Below are 14,191 nucleotides of genomic sequence, written 5' to 3' on the forward strand. Positions count from 1 at the left end.
ATTGGGAACACGAAAACAAGAAAATTGTATACCGAGAATGTTATATTTATAAATAAAACGAACGATCGTTGGGGGATACGACTTTAACAACACTTAAGTTGAGACACGACCCCGGTTGTAGACTTGGCTTAGCCCTGGCCTGAGTTTTATTTCATTTTTACGCGACGTTCACACTATTTCGCGCCAAATGGCAAATAAGTATAATTTGTGCAAAAAAAGAAATTTGGATTTAAGCGAGGAATCAACAAGCGGAAGCCATGCAAAGCGTCAGTGCACCGAAAATCTCTTTTGGCCGGAGGGCGAAGACGACGACAGCTTCTTTTCCAATGCGCATCTGGAGGATTTGTTGGACGGAGGAAAGGACGAGCTCTTTGGCACGCAAGCAAACACAAGTACCAACAAGATGACGCAAAGTGGGTCGGATGATGGACTGGGACTCTTTGCGGACACATCCTTTCAAAGTGCACAGACTGTTCCACCCAACAGTGCCTCTAAACCGGATGAAACCAGTGCACCAACTGATAACCATCAAATCGACCTAGTGGACGGGGAAAACGCCGACGAGCTGTTTAAGAAAATCAACCTGTACGATCTGAGTATTGCAGAAATGGAGGATATATTCCATGGCGCCGATGATTTTAGTGAGCCCATGGTTCAAAACACACAACTCTTCTTGGACGCAATGACCTTTAAGAAGCCCAAGACACCAGAGAAGCTTCTGGCCGCCCCTAAAGACGACTCCATGTCTTTCATTTCAAAGTCTGTGATAGAGGGCCTAGTGCAGGGCACTCAGTATGTAACCTGCGAGGAGCTGAAGAACCAATCCCTCCTAGATCCAGCCAATTGGGAGACGCAGGCTTTTGCGGACTTCGAGAAGAATAACCAAGTTATAGACAAGTTTCCTAGCAAGGGCGAATTCTATGGCCTGCCGGATAAGGTCAAAAAGATGATTCTGGAACACAAAGGCATCAAAAGTCTTTATGGTATGTCTGCCAATTAAAAACCAATATAAGGTTACTTTACCATAACATTAATTCCGCAGAATGGCAGAACGAGTGCCTGAATCTACCTGCAATCAGGCAGCGCAAAAATCTGATCTACGCTCTGCCCACAAGTGGTGGAAAAACCCTAGTGGCCGAAATCCTTATGCTGCGTGAATTACTTTGCCGCGAACGCAATGTGCTGTTCATCCTGCCATATGTGTCGATTGTCCAGGAGAAGGTGAGCGCCATGTCTCCATTTGCAATCGACCTGGACTTCATTGTGGAGGAGTACACGGCCGGCAAGGGCAAGTGTCCGCCTCAACCGCGTCGCAAAAGACGAAGTCTCTTTATTGCCTCCATCGAAAAAGGAGCTGTTCTAATGGACAGCCTGATAGACGTACAACGTCCTCATGAGATAGGTCTGGTGGTGGTGGATGAACTGCATTTAATAGGCGAAAAGGGGAGAGGGGCCACCTTGGAAGCTTTCCTTACCAAAGTGATGTTTCTAAATGGTAAGTCGATAGTATGTCGTACTTTTTGTACAAATTAATGGAATTTTTGCATTTTAGCCCATATTCAAATTGTTGGCATGAGTGCCACAATAGGAAACCTCAGCGAAATATCCTCTTTTTTGAATGCTGATGTATACACAAGGGGCTTTCGCCCTGTTGAGCTAAAGGAGTACATTAAATGTGGCCCCGATTTGTTGGAAATTAATTCGGCTGGTCAAACGCTGGAGGAGATATTCGTTCCCAGTCGCAGTGTTGAGTACAATGTAAGGAATAATCGAATTGGAAAATGTTGCCGAAAGTATTCGATTTTGATCTAATTTCTATTTGCAGTACAGTGAAGCTGTCAAACGCGCCGATCCCGACCATCTGGCTGGTTTGATAAGCGAATGTGCTCCGGAACACTGCTGCCTGGTTTTCTGTCCTAGTCGCAAGAACTGTGAGAACGTGGCGCTACTTCTCAGTCGCATTGTTCCAAAGCATAAATTTTTCGAGCATCGCCGTAGCGAGAAGCTGGATCTAATGGATGCTCTGGACAAGATGTGCGGCATTCTCAGCCCGGTGTTGGCGAAAACCCTACCCTACGGGATTGCCTATCATCATTCGGGCTTGACAACCGATGAGAGGAAGTACATTGAGACTGCCTATAGATTTGGAGTCGTCACAGTCATTTGCTGCACCTCCACTTTGGCTGCAGGGGTCAACCTACCAGCCAAGCGGGTAATCATACGTGCTCCTTATGTGGGCCAGGAATTTCTGACTTTGTGCAAGTATAAGCAAATGGTGGGACGAGCAGGTCGCGCCGGATTGGGTGAAGCTGGCGAGAGTATCCTGATAGCGCAGAGCAAAGACAATCTGCTGGTCGGACAAATGCTATTCTCGCCCATGGATAAGGCTTTAAGTTCCTTGGATCAAAATGAGGCAGTTGGATTGCAAGTAAGTTTTTAACGAGCGAAATTAAAGTGAAAACTATGACTAAGCATTTTTGACGCAGACCTTAAAAAAGAAAATAATAATTTTGTTAAAACACTGTTTTTTCATTTTATCGTCCGTTTAAACTAAATTTCGCGATTTTCTCTTGTTTTATTTACTATTCTTTTTTACTTACTTATACCGATGGATCTTTCCTTAAATTGCAATTATTTTTTGAAAATCGCTGATTTTTAGTTTCCTTGCTGTCACTTGCTTTCTAGGCGAAATCTGTTTGACGACTGAAAATGGATATGAAAAGTGTTACCTTTACATTTTTCCGACCAAAGTGACCGAGTTCTAATTACCAAATTATGCCACATCCTACATTATTGTAAAATGTGCTTTTAATTTTGCTGATCCCTTTTATATATGTAGATTTGAAATTTTTCTTCAAGTTAGCACTAATGGGACAAACGGCAGTTCTATCTTTTAAGCTTAATTTTCTATTCTATTTTAATATTCTTTTATTTGAATAATCATAATTACGATATGCTTAAAAACAATTTAAATTGTTTTTCCTAGTCGCTAATTCTAAGCGTGGTTGGCTTGAATTTAGCAGAATGTCGTCGAGACTTGAATCGGCTGGTTAACAGCACGCTGTTGTCTGTGCAGGCCAAATCCCTGGAGGTGGCCGTGGACGAGATCGTGCTCCGTATTCTCCGAGAGATGTTCAAAAATAAAGTGCTGCAGCTTGCCGAACCGCAAGCCAAATCTAAGATCAATTCTTCGGATATTATAACATCGCAGGATGTTAGTCAGGCCAATAGGCCCGCTGGCGATCGACGTTTGCTAATTGGACAGTCGACGACATTTAAGCTGACCAATATTGGAAGAGCTGCCTTCAAGGCGGGCATTGACTACAAGCGTGCAAATGCCATTCACAGGGAGCTAAAGCAGGCCCAGCAGCAGCTCATTCTGACCAACTACTTGCACCTACTGTACCTTGTCGTGTGCTTTAACTCAAACGAAAGAGGAGACGAGTTGTTTCCGGCAGATGCCAGCATTTTGTTTGGAGTTTACACCTCGCTGCCACTGGACTCGCAGGCAATGTTCAAACAACTTGGATTTACAGAGGCCCATGCAGCTAGGCTTTTTAAGACGCAGTCGGTACAGGGTCCATTGTCCCTGCAGCTGAATCGAATGTACAAGGTGCTTATTCTGGCGGATATACTGAATCTACTGCCGATTCCCTCTGTGGCCAGCAAGTACAACGTGGAGCGGGGAACTTTGCAGCATCTGATCAGCCAATCCACAGCAGCCGCGAGTGCCATTGTGCGCCTGTGCGAGGAGCTGGAGGAGTTCTGGTGCTATAAACCATTGTTTGAGCGGATCCTGCACAAAATGGATCGATGCGGCACATTCGAGCTGGAGCCGCTAATGGAACTGCCAGCGGTTAAAATTGTGTGTGCCAAAATAATCTGGTCCCTAACATAAAACTAGATATGACTATTCTAAATGCTTTACTCTTCCAGAATCGCGCCAGGCAGCTGTATGCTGCGGGTTTTCAAACCATTGGGGATATAGCCAGAGTGAGACCGTCTCATTTAGTCCAATCCTTAGAGCACATGCCTCTTAGAGTGGCCACAGAAATCGTCTCGGCAGCAAAGGTATACGTTGTTTTTTTGATTCTGTGACCCATTTGATAAGCTAATACCGAATTCTTTCTAGATCATATTAATGAAAAAGCTCGACCATTTGGAAGAGGAAACGGAGAACCTGAAGGACTGTTTAAAAACGTCTGATAAAAATTAGCAGGACAACACAAGTAAAAAGAGCAGCTTAGTGGGTTTTTAATTTATTTCAGTTTTTGTTTTGATTGTTATGCACTCCGACTTAAGTCTTGCATCTGGGTTCTCTACAACGAACACGATCTCCGACGAAGCTTAAATATTATACACAATTTGTATGCAAATTGCAGTTTTAAATTAAAACATTAGGTATTTTTCATTCTATATGTAAATAAAGGACATCAATGCATATTTTCCTTATTGTTCTGTTCTGCTGGATATTTTATCAAGTAGGAGGGAGTTATTTTTATAAACTACTAGATACGAGCTAGCAGACAAATTCGCAAGCTGCTACTATCACGACATTTGAGTATTATACAACGTATATATAAGTAGGGGGGTTCCGGACATATATAGCTCATACAGCAAAAATAGCATAATCGATCGAAAGTGAATTTGGAAAAGAGCTTTCTGCAGAATGTACCCAAAAAATTCTCTGATAAATGATTGCTGTAGTTTATCATCGGTTATGTTGTTTCTCGGCGGCTATTGCTTCATATGTCCCGAACCATTTCGAATTACGAGTACGTTTTGTGCGGCTAAACGACTAAGGTAGAGACAGATTTGTTTAAGAAGTTGGAGCCGTGCACCAAATTGGAACTCTCCTTGTGTTGGGGAAACTTATTTACAGCTGAAGAAACTGAAATCGAAAGATATGACACAATCTTACTACATATGCTATGCTATGTCATCAAACTAAAAACGCACCTTATTACAAACGAACTTTTCAGTAGGCAAAGTCGTCGTAGAAATGCTGGGCAATCCGTCCGCCCAGCGGCTGGTGGCTCCGGCTCACTCCCGACCCGGAGACGGCTCCTCCGCTGGAAGGTCCGCCGGCTGCTCCTCCGGCAGCAGCGTATTCGAGTCGATGTGGACGCGCGGTTTGCGCCGGGACAATAGCCCGCCTGCGTATATCTGTCGACGAGAAATAGGAATCACTATGATAGCTCGCTGCTTGCGATGCGGATGCAGGTGCGGATGCTGAAGCGGATGTTGGTGATTGATACGCTGGCTGATAGGCAAATGGATTATAGGCGGTAGCATATTGCCGCTGCGATTGCTGCTGCTGCTGCTGGTATGGAAGCTGATGCGAATGAGGATGCGGATGCTGGGGCGAGAGCGGTTTCAGCGTGGGATCGAGCGCATCGTTCAATGTCACATCGTAGTCGTTCTCGTAGAGCTCGTCGAGATTTAGTTTTGGTCGCTGCGGTTCCACACGCTTAGGCGTGGCGGGCAGTGCACTGCGAGGCGGCAGAGTGGTTCTGGGTGGACTGGGCGATGGAGGAGCGTCCTCCTCGTCATCTTCACCGCTTTCAGGATTACCCCTCAACAGAGGAGCCCCATGCTCGAGCAGACGCACTCCCGAAATGGTGGAACCCATGTCGATGGGCGTGCTATCGGTGGTTGGTAGTGGTTTTAAGGCCACACCCACCGGCTGAAGGCCACGGGGCAGATATGGACTGCCGCCCCTGGAGGGCAGGAAAGGTCTCTTGACCACACGTACCGATGAAGGGCGCTGCGAAAAACCAGAGCCAGCGTTTCGCCCGCTCAATGAATTTGCCCGCGATCTGGGTGCAGGTGCTTCCTCCTCGACGGCTTCCACTGGATGCTCCAGCTCCTCTTCCTCCTCTACGATTGGCTTGCGTGGACGTGGTGGCGCTGTGGGCTTCCGGGTAGTTGTCTTGGCTCTCAGTCTCTGGTTTCTCAATGGAGCTGCTGTGGAAACGGGCGCTGGACTCTCCTCGTACTCCTCATCCTCGAAGTCTACATCTGCTGCTGGGACACGGGACCTGGGAGCCAAGGGACGCTTGCGCTTCCTCAGAGGTTCCGGTTCCGCCGGCTCATCATACTCCTCATCGACGGGCTTTTTGTCTGTTACTGGTTTTCGCAAAGTGGTTCTGGTGGGCTTCTGCTCAGCACGAGGTGCTGGCGTACGTCTGCGCGGAGCGTTTCTAGCTGGAGGCTGTTCGTAGTCCTCCTCCACCTGCTCTTCAGGATAGTCCTCCTCCTCTTGGGCACTGTTGGATGGTGCCTGTGTGGTGGCCGTGATCTTTTGCACTGGATAGGAGAACTTTTTCTTCTCATTTATGGGAACAGGTCGCGCAATCCTTGGTGGAGCTCGAGGACGAGCATAAACGGAAGCGGCTGCCGCCTTCGGAGTGATAAATTCTGTCAATGGCTTCGGAGTAGTCTTCACCTTTTGGGGCGTTTGCTCCTCGGCGGCCTCCACCTGATCTGCACCGTTATAGGGTTTTTCATATTCATCCAGGTCGTCCAGAGCGGATGATGGAGTTGTCCTATCCTTTTCACTACGTCTCCTTCCCAACGGACGATCTTCGTTGAAGCTGCGCCGTTCCTCCACTCGACCTGGTTTCCTGGGAGATATCTTTCGACCCGCCGTTGCTGCAGTGGGTTTTCCTCTTGGTCTTTTACTTGGCCGCTCGTCATAGTCCTCCTCCAGTGCCTCCTCTTCATCGCGGTAACGATTCCTATTGCGCCTGATGGGTTTCTTGGCTTCCGTTCGCTTTTCATCGTACTCATCGTCGTATTCCGGCTCCACTTGCGGCTTCCTTTGACGTGGTCTTGGCTTGGGCCGTCGTACGGGACGCTCCTCGTAGTAATCATCCTCGTACTGATCCTGATCCTCGTAGTAGTAGTCATCGATGGGTCTGCGATTGTAGGGTCGTCTCAGCGGACGCTGTGGTCTCTGAGGGCGACGACGAGGTGCAGGAGGCTGAGTGGGTGGCGCTGGCGTAGTCGTAGTACTCGTCGACGTGGTAGTGGTGGCCATATAGAGTTCATCGTTTCTGCAGAAAGATTGAAATGGTTAGCATTGAATATAACTATTACTATTCAAATTATTCATATATGCTTGAAAGAGATTCCCATTTCAGATTACTTGAAACTAATTTAGTCATTAAATACATTAATTTAACACTATATTTGTTTATATTCATTTATTTTTATTATGAACAATATGTCTTCACACCAAATTGAGATAATTAAGATATTATCGTATTTAGATGTTCAAAGCAGCAAAAGTGTTTATAGTTTTGACTGGTTAAGGGGTGTTCCCCTGCGGAGGTCTCACCTGTTCCAGTATTTCTGGGATCCCTCGCAGTCCACATCGGACGCAAAGTGGCAGATGAAGGTGCGCTGGTCGAAGGCCGTGAAGTTGGCGCACAGAAAGTCGTGTCTTATGCCATAGACGCAGTGGTGATAGATCTGCAACGAGTCCAACTCTGGTTAATCACATTTGGCCATAACTAATCCGCTCTGTTAGCCATCGTTTAGCGCTTCTTCTTGCCCGCTTTTGAGGTCAAGATCGAGGCGCAAACAAGTTTTAGTTTTTGGCGTCACGTCGCCAGTTGAAAAAGAGAAATTGCTGGCCAGGCACAGAGGGATTGGGTTGGGCTGGGTTGCGCTTGGTTTGTGCTCGGTTTGTCTAGGCATGATGACCAATTATGTTACGTCGTTGTTGCCCAGACAAGGTCACGCCGGCTAGCTCACCTGACACTTGTACTCGATGGAGGCATAGAAGCCGTCGTGCAGCCCCTCGCACTTGAAGTGAATCTCGTCCATGGGCGGCACAGTGGACAGAAATGGATAGGTCGACAGGTTGTAGCTGTGCAGGAAGATAGAAAGTATACTCTAAGTACGTTGATTATTGTTGATTCGTATCTACAAAATACCTAACCTAAGACAATCTCACAGTAATAAAAGGCTAAAAAGCAGCAGATTTTCCCTTTCTAAATATTTTCTAATAATTATTTGACTGAAAGAGGCTCTTAAACACCCATCATTAACTTGTACTATAGTAATAGTTGTAGATGTTTACCTGATCAACCTCAGTATTTACAGAATATTCATATGCTCAAATATACCTTGAGGATTTGGAAACACATCTTACCCTCTCAGTTCCCTGGGCAAATTGGGATCCCAGATGTAGTCGATCTGCGGGATGCCAGTCAGCTTGGAGTTCTTCGACAGAGTGCCATTGTCCGACTGAAAAATAGAGGGTTAAAAGTCAGTGGCTGAGGCAATTCCTTTCCAGAATCCAAGCTTGTCACCTTGCTACCATCGCCACCATCTGCGGTGGGCACTGGCTGCTCCTCCTCCACTTCCTCCTCCTCGACGGCCGGCGCTTCCGTCGTGGTGCTGGTGGTGCTGCTCGTGGAGGCGGGTGTCTTGGCAATGGACACCTTCTTGAAGGGCAGGGCGGCATCTGTGGAGGCCAACAGGCTCAGCAGCAGCAGCACTGCATCGAAAGGGAAACGAAATTGAAATTAATTAATACTTCACAGTTGCCCCAAATTGCATAACACATCAAGGATTGGTATTATGTCATGGTCCGGTTCGAACCACAAGATTAAGTGGTTTTTTGCGTTGAGTCAAGTGTCCTTCGATCCGATCCGATCGAAATCGATTTAACTCACCTGTTGCTGTCATTAACAGCCAGCCTTTGGCTTTTTCCATCTTGAAGACTTCAGTTCTCTGCTTGTTTGGTAACTGAAATGAAAAATGTACAAAATATTATGTATATTTCTGAGTTTCGGACACACCCACACAACTCGGCGTAAGATTTATGTTCTTTCGAAGTCGTTGAACGCTTCTAAAGCTAACAGAAAATAAAAGAAATCACGGCATTCTTCTTCTTGGATGGTTTCAAATTGAGTTGTAAGCTCGAGAGTTCTGGATTGAATATAATCTTGGCATTCAAATCACGTCCCATGATTAACGCTACTTTCAAAACTTTGTCATTCAAGTCGGGAAGAGTCGGTTCTATATAGAGAAGGGAACCACCTCATGCAGAAATGCATTCCATCCCGAATTGGTTGTAGAAAGTGTTCTTGGCTAAACTTTTGTATTTGGTTAGCTTTTCGATTTTGTTTTCCAACAGTTTTGGTTCGAGAAAAGTAGTGAAATTTCACGAGAGAGTGGTAAGAATTTCAAAATCTTTTGCAGAAAAATCTAGATACAATAGAAAGTATAAGTTTTATCCTTGGCATATGTGCATTTGAGGTAACTAAAGTTTATACTAATATTATTTGAAGCTAGTTAAGCAATGGATAGAATCTAATGTATGCCAAATATCTCCTTGTTTTATCTATATTTATTTATTGGTATTTCATGAATAATAGTTTATAATGAAATGGTCTTGCAAAACGCATGATTCACCGTCTAAATGCGGCTCCTTTTCTCCACAAAATGACCAATTAAATAATGCCCCAACTGCAAATTTTGCGCACACACTTATTGTGCGCACTTTGATCAGCTTCACTTTCCGATTTCCGACTCGGGTGTCGAATAATTGCATAATTAGGTTTGGTCGCCTTCAATGTCACTTCGGTGGGTTTTGGCTTACGTAAGGAGAGCGATTGGCTGGCTGGGCGAAATTGAAAGGGTGGTGGTCAGCGCAATGGCAAGTAAATAAATAAATACCCCGACCACATAATAAACAATGCATAACTATAACAAATTGAAAAGCGAGCGAGGGGAATTGATACTTTCATTTCCAATGCGTTTTTTCTCCGAGAAACCAAATGCAAAACGTTGGCTTGGGGAAAAGATCATTGGAGCATTGTAATTTGGCAGTTGAATGCAATTTGTATCTTCCAAAAAAAGCGTTTTTATTGTGCATTGTTCGAGCGAAGTCTCCTTGGACTCGCACACGGGGCGTATACTTGATGGGCATTATGGGGCTCCTTCTCCTCCTTCTCCCCCTTTCTGCATGGCACAATTTTTCTACCAAATTTTAGTGGCCATAAGCTAAAAGATTTTGCCGATCACACCCTGTTTTGGCGCTGTTGTTTAACCAAAAAGTGTGTCGTGCATTTTAAGTGGAGATTTGATTGGATTTGATGTCTTTCGGCCTGGCTTTCGGCTTATTGACTGTTTGCCAGTCTGTTTGTGTCTCTCAGCTGGTTTGCACTTTTTGACATTTTGCCCGGCTGTGTGGGCCGAGTGCGGAGATAAATATCTGACTAAATATGATAATGGTTTTGCTTTTGACAGAGATAACAACTTGGATGGAAACGAATGAGTCAATAAATGCCCCAATCGAAATGCCAAAGGGTTCTTGAGCAGTGCACAAATGATGTGGATTGTACTTTCAGATTTTTCTGTGGGCGTTATGTGCTTTGTTTAATTGTTTAATCTGGCCTTGTGGTTTTAGTAGCAGCTTAAATATTAAATGGTAAACAATCGGTTTTTTTTTGCATAGAAACTTTGCCTGTTTCAAATCTCTGCTTTTTTCTTAATCTGACCAAAGTAGGCAAACATAGTGACAGGTTCACCATCAGGCCTACACATCCATCAACTTCTGTTAATTTTTTCCCATTTTTTTTTTCATTTATTTACCAAAAGATTAGTCTTGGGCATCGGTGATAAATGGCCCTGTGATAAACTAAATGAATTTATGGCTCTGTTTCTTTGTAGACACATAATTTCGCATTTAGTGCAGCATATTGTTCGTTAATGAAATATTAACTTATTAATTTCGGTCGTCTAATCTTTTACAGCCCACGGGAAATCGGAGGGGCGAGACAATAAATGATGTCTCGAAAAGTCGATGCCTAGCAGCTGGTCTGATTGTCTTGGCCAAGTTCAAATTCAAGGCTAAGCACGATGACAAATACCGGCGAGTTGTTATTATTTTTGTAGCTGCCTTTGTTTCGGAACTAATTGATGAATCTTTGGACACGTTCGACTGCAGAGAAATAACAAGCTTAAACGGAAACAATAAAAAAAATCCAGATCTGGTTTAGGAAATTTGTATTTAATTTGCCTGTTTTTGCTTTTTTCATAAAATGTATTCGATTTTTAATAGAACATTTGCATGAAATGCCCATCATAATGGCAAAAACCGACGTCGACATTTTCCTTGAAACTTTGCAAATTTTTCCATCTGTTCGGAGATTCTACGACTTTGAATGGTTTTTTTTCGTTTTTTTTCGTGTTCGAAAACAATAAAAGGCGCCTAGAACCAAAAGCCTCGAAGGTTTCCCTCCACGCAGACACAATGAGCAATTAAATTTAAGTTTTATAATTTAATTTGATTGCCTTGTTGTTAGATGCATCATGGCCGTAAGCAGAAGCGTCTGGAGGCAAACTCTCGTTTTCGTTTACAACTTAATGCGTGCATATATTTTGCTAATAAATTTCTTCGACGTCAACAACGAGTTTTGTGGATCGAAATTTATAGCCCGAATGATCGCAATCCGGTTGCACGATAGAAACAGAAGTCGGTGACAAGTTTTTTGCTTTTTTTTCTCAGCCTCAGTCTGCCATCAGCTCTCTTAGCCAGTTGCCAGCTGGCCAATACAAGTTGCGGGTTGTCATAAGAAATTAGCATCTTTATAGGATGTTATGAGAGCTCGGCTCTTGGGCACTTTCAAGGTCGCCTTTTTTCGATGGGTTTTCGGTGCAGTGCAGACTTCAAAAATTTATCGGTTTTTTTTTTTTAGATGGCACTGAATGGCACCGAAAGGTTTTTGAAAAATTTCGAATATGTGTGAAACGTTTTACGGCTCACTTGGTTTTTACGATTGCAATGCCTTTAATAGCCGTTTAGTTTTATGAATTATTAATGCTTTGGTCTGGGCTACTAGTTCACAGGAAGGGGAAGCTCATTCTTAAAGAGTTAATTAGAATCAACGGAGCATAAATTGTGTTAATTATAATTTGTTTCGACTATGACTAACGGAAGCATTCAATATTTTTATTGTATTCCTATGAAGGTTTTCGAAATACTTTATATTCATGACATTCAAATAACTAAAATTGATTGAAACAATATGAATGGCATAAAAACAATTCTGAGAAGCGTTGTGTTTTGTTGAGAAAGATGTGAATTGTTTAAAGTTTAAGCAGTTCCTAGAACTGAATCACTAAAAAATCTAAGAGAGTCTTGATTTTACTTGTATTTGTTGATCATTTGTGGACTTGCGCTCATTAAAAGCATTTGTTTGTTTTTTATATTACTTGCCGCTTTGACAATTAGTTAGTTACCTTTCCGAGTAAATTTCCTGCTGCAGCTAATTACTTATTATTATTATTACTTTTATCTATAACCCAAATCTGTGATGTACATGGGCCCCATTAGGAGCTTTTCTCGGCTTTTCCTCGCCTTTTTGCACAGCATCTTCATGCAGCAAGTGAAAACAGATTTTCCTTTTTTTTTTTGCTCTGCCCCACACAAATCAAAATCAATTTGTGTTTGTTTTTATTTTTAGTTGCGTTTGGCTTTTTATGCATTTACTAAAGCTCTGCGTCAAATAGGTTTAATCGCCCATTCCGGTTGGCCAACTTTTCACTCTGACCCGAACATGGCCAAGAGTTCAGTTCCCAGACGCACACAACGAAGTATTATTTAACTTCTACTCTGAGACAATTAGGCAATGCTAATTGCCGAGTTTCTTAATTGTGGAAAACTGTGAGCGGTAGAAGACTGCAAAGGCGAAGAAATGGAGAGTGAAAAGCGCCAAATAACTGGATGAAAGTAAAATTTCAAAATTTCATTCGCTGCTTGTGGCTGCTGTGTGTTATTTGTAGTTGTTGTTGTTGTTGCTGCTGCTGATGATGAAAGTAAAATCTTGGCTCAGTTATGTTGGCCATGTTCGATGTGATTGTTGTGGTTGTTGTTGCTCCGCGAAGATGCGCAAACCATTCGAGCACCTCCTCACACAAACACCAATAAAAATGGTAACTGCAAATTTCAGGCGGCTTATATACGTGTATCTTTTGTGGCCAAAAGAGTTTGGTGTGGGTGGGGGGAGGGTCTGAAAGAGGGGGGAGGAGCATCTAACAATGTACAAGGCGCAGAGAAATAATTAGCAACGCCTGAGATCATTTTTGTACTTTTGTGTTGGCAAAACGCCTTTTTGGCCATGAGAGTTGGTAAGTTTTGCAGCACAGAAAGAAATAAGATTGTTGTAAGCAAAATAGGTTTATTTCTCTTAAATATATAAACAAGTATGTGTTCCATTAGCTTAAATGATTCTACAGACTATCCCAATCTGCAACAAACGAGATCTAAACAATTGTTAGCATAAGACATCTAATTTAAATATTGTTGAATACCTATTAAAAAAATTCAGGAAATATCGGAAATTTTCTCTCAGTGCAGCAGGAAGGGTGTTCAAATGGGTGTTTTGGGGTCCCTCGAGGTGTTTGACTTGCGGATAAGCTCTGCAGAGCCCTGTAACAAGCGAATGCAAATTTGCAAACTCACCTCTTTTCAGTCGATCCAAAATTAGTTGAGTGTAATCCACAAAAAGGGTGTAATGCTATTGCATTGGTTTTCAATGCTCGTGCTGACTGTTTTCCAAATGTTTCCAGCTGATTTGTTTGGGTTTAACGCGTTTCTTAAATGAACAATAAAAATTGTAGCCCCATAAATGTTGGCACTCACACAGACGCAAACGCACGCAAAATCACACAAAGGCAAAATGCATTTATGTTTTTCTATGCTGCACTTGTATTAGTGTTGCAGTTTTCCTTGTGTGTGTGATTGAGCATGGGCTTGTGTTAGTGCACTTGTGGAAATTTTTATTGTTTTTTGACTGATTTTGTAACTGCCTTTGCGGTTATCTCTGTTCGAATCGAACCATAAGCGATTAAGTTTCAGCGATTTTATGCACTATATTTTATTTGAAACACTATAGGTGATTTGTAACATTTTATATGGGCATTTTGCATGGGATTCGTTCACTTGATTTTATATAATTTTCCCAACTCTCTCACGCACAACGACACCCGTGTGTATATAGTGTGTTTATATGGATATACGATTGGTCACGCCCACTTACTTAGAGACCAGGCTGTGCTGGCTGCCGTTCACCTGGCTGACCGCTTGCAGACTGAAATTGCAGATCGTATTGGCCAACTCGGAGTTGGCATAAAAATGGGAATTCGGCTGGCTTTGCGTTTGCCTTTGCTT

General features: G+C 43.3%; 2 protein-coding genes across 3 annotated transcripts; one reads left to right on the forward strand and one right to left on the reverse strand.

The window, feature by feature from the left end:
- Positions 1-171: 171 nt before the first annotated feature.
- On the forward strand, positions 172-4,443 carry LOC117140587 (helicase POLQ-like). Its single transcript, XM_033303594.1, has 7 exons — positions 172-983; positions 1,043-1,495; positions 1,553-1,758; positions 1,826-2,428; positions 2,987-3,865; positions 3,937-4,071; positions 4,133-4,443. Exons 1-7 carry the CDS (start codon positions 188-190, stop codon positions 4,214-4,216), a joined length of 3,156 nt encoding a protein of 1,051 aa, XP_033159485.1. The 5' UTR covers positions 172-187; the 3' UTR covers positions 4,217-4,443.
- Positions 4,244-14,163, reverse strand: LOC117140589 (serine/arginine repetitive matrix protein 1). Of its 2 annotated transcripts, XM_033303595.1 has the most exons (9): positions 14,061-14,163; positions 13,484-13,616; positions 8,688-8,760; positions 8,322-8,509; positions 8,162-8,256; positions 7,762-7,876; positions 7,343-7,476; positions 4,960-7,058; positions 4,244-4,891 (listed from the first exon to the last, which is right to left on the reverse strand). In XM_033303595.1, the coding sequence occupies exons 3-8, from the start codon at positions 8,725-8,727 to the stop codon at positions 4,979-4,981; spliced, it is 2,652 nt and encodes an 883-aa protein (XP_033159486.1). In that variant the 5' UTR covers positions 8,728-8,760; positions 13,484-13,616; positions 14,061-14,163; the 3' UTR covers positions 4,244-4,891; positions 4,960-4,978. The 2 variants fall into 2 exon arrangements, with proteins under 2 accessions (XP_033159486.1, XP_033159487.1); XM_033303596.1 differs by lacking the exon at positions 13,484-13,616 and having other exon boundaries at positions 14,061-14,140.
- Positions 14,164-14,191: the final 28 nt, after the last annotated feature.

This window comes from Drosophila mauritiana, chromosome 3L (genome assembly GCF_004382145.1).
Source record: "Drosophila mauritiana strain mau12 chromosome 3L, ASM438214v1, whole genome shotgun sequence".
Classification (NCBI taxonomy): domain Eukaryota; kingdom Metazoa; phylum Arthropoda; class Insecta; order Diptera; family Drosophilidae; genus Drosophila; species Drosophila mauritiana.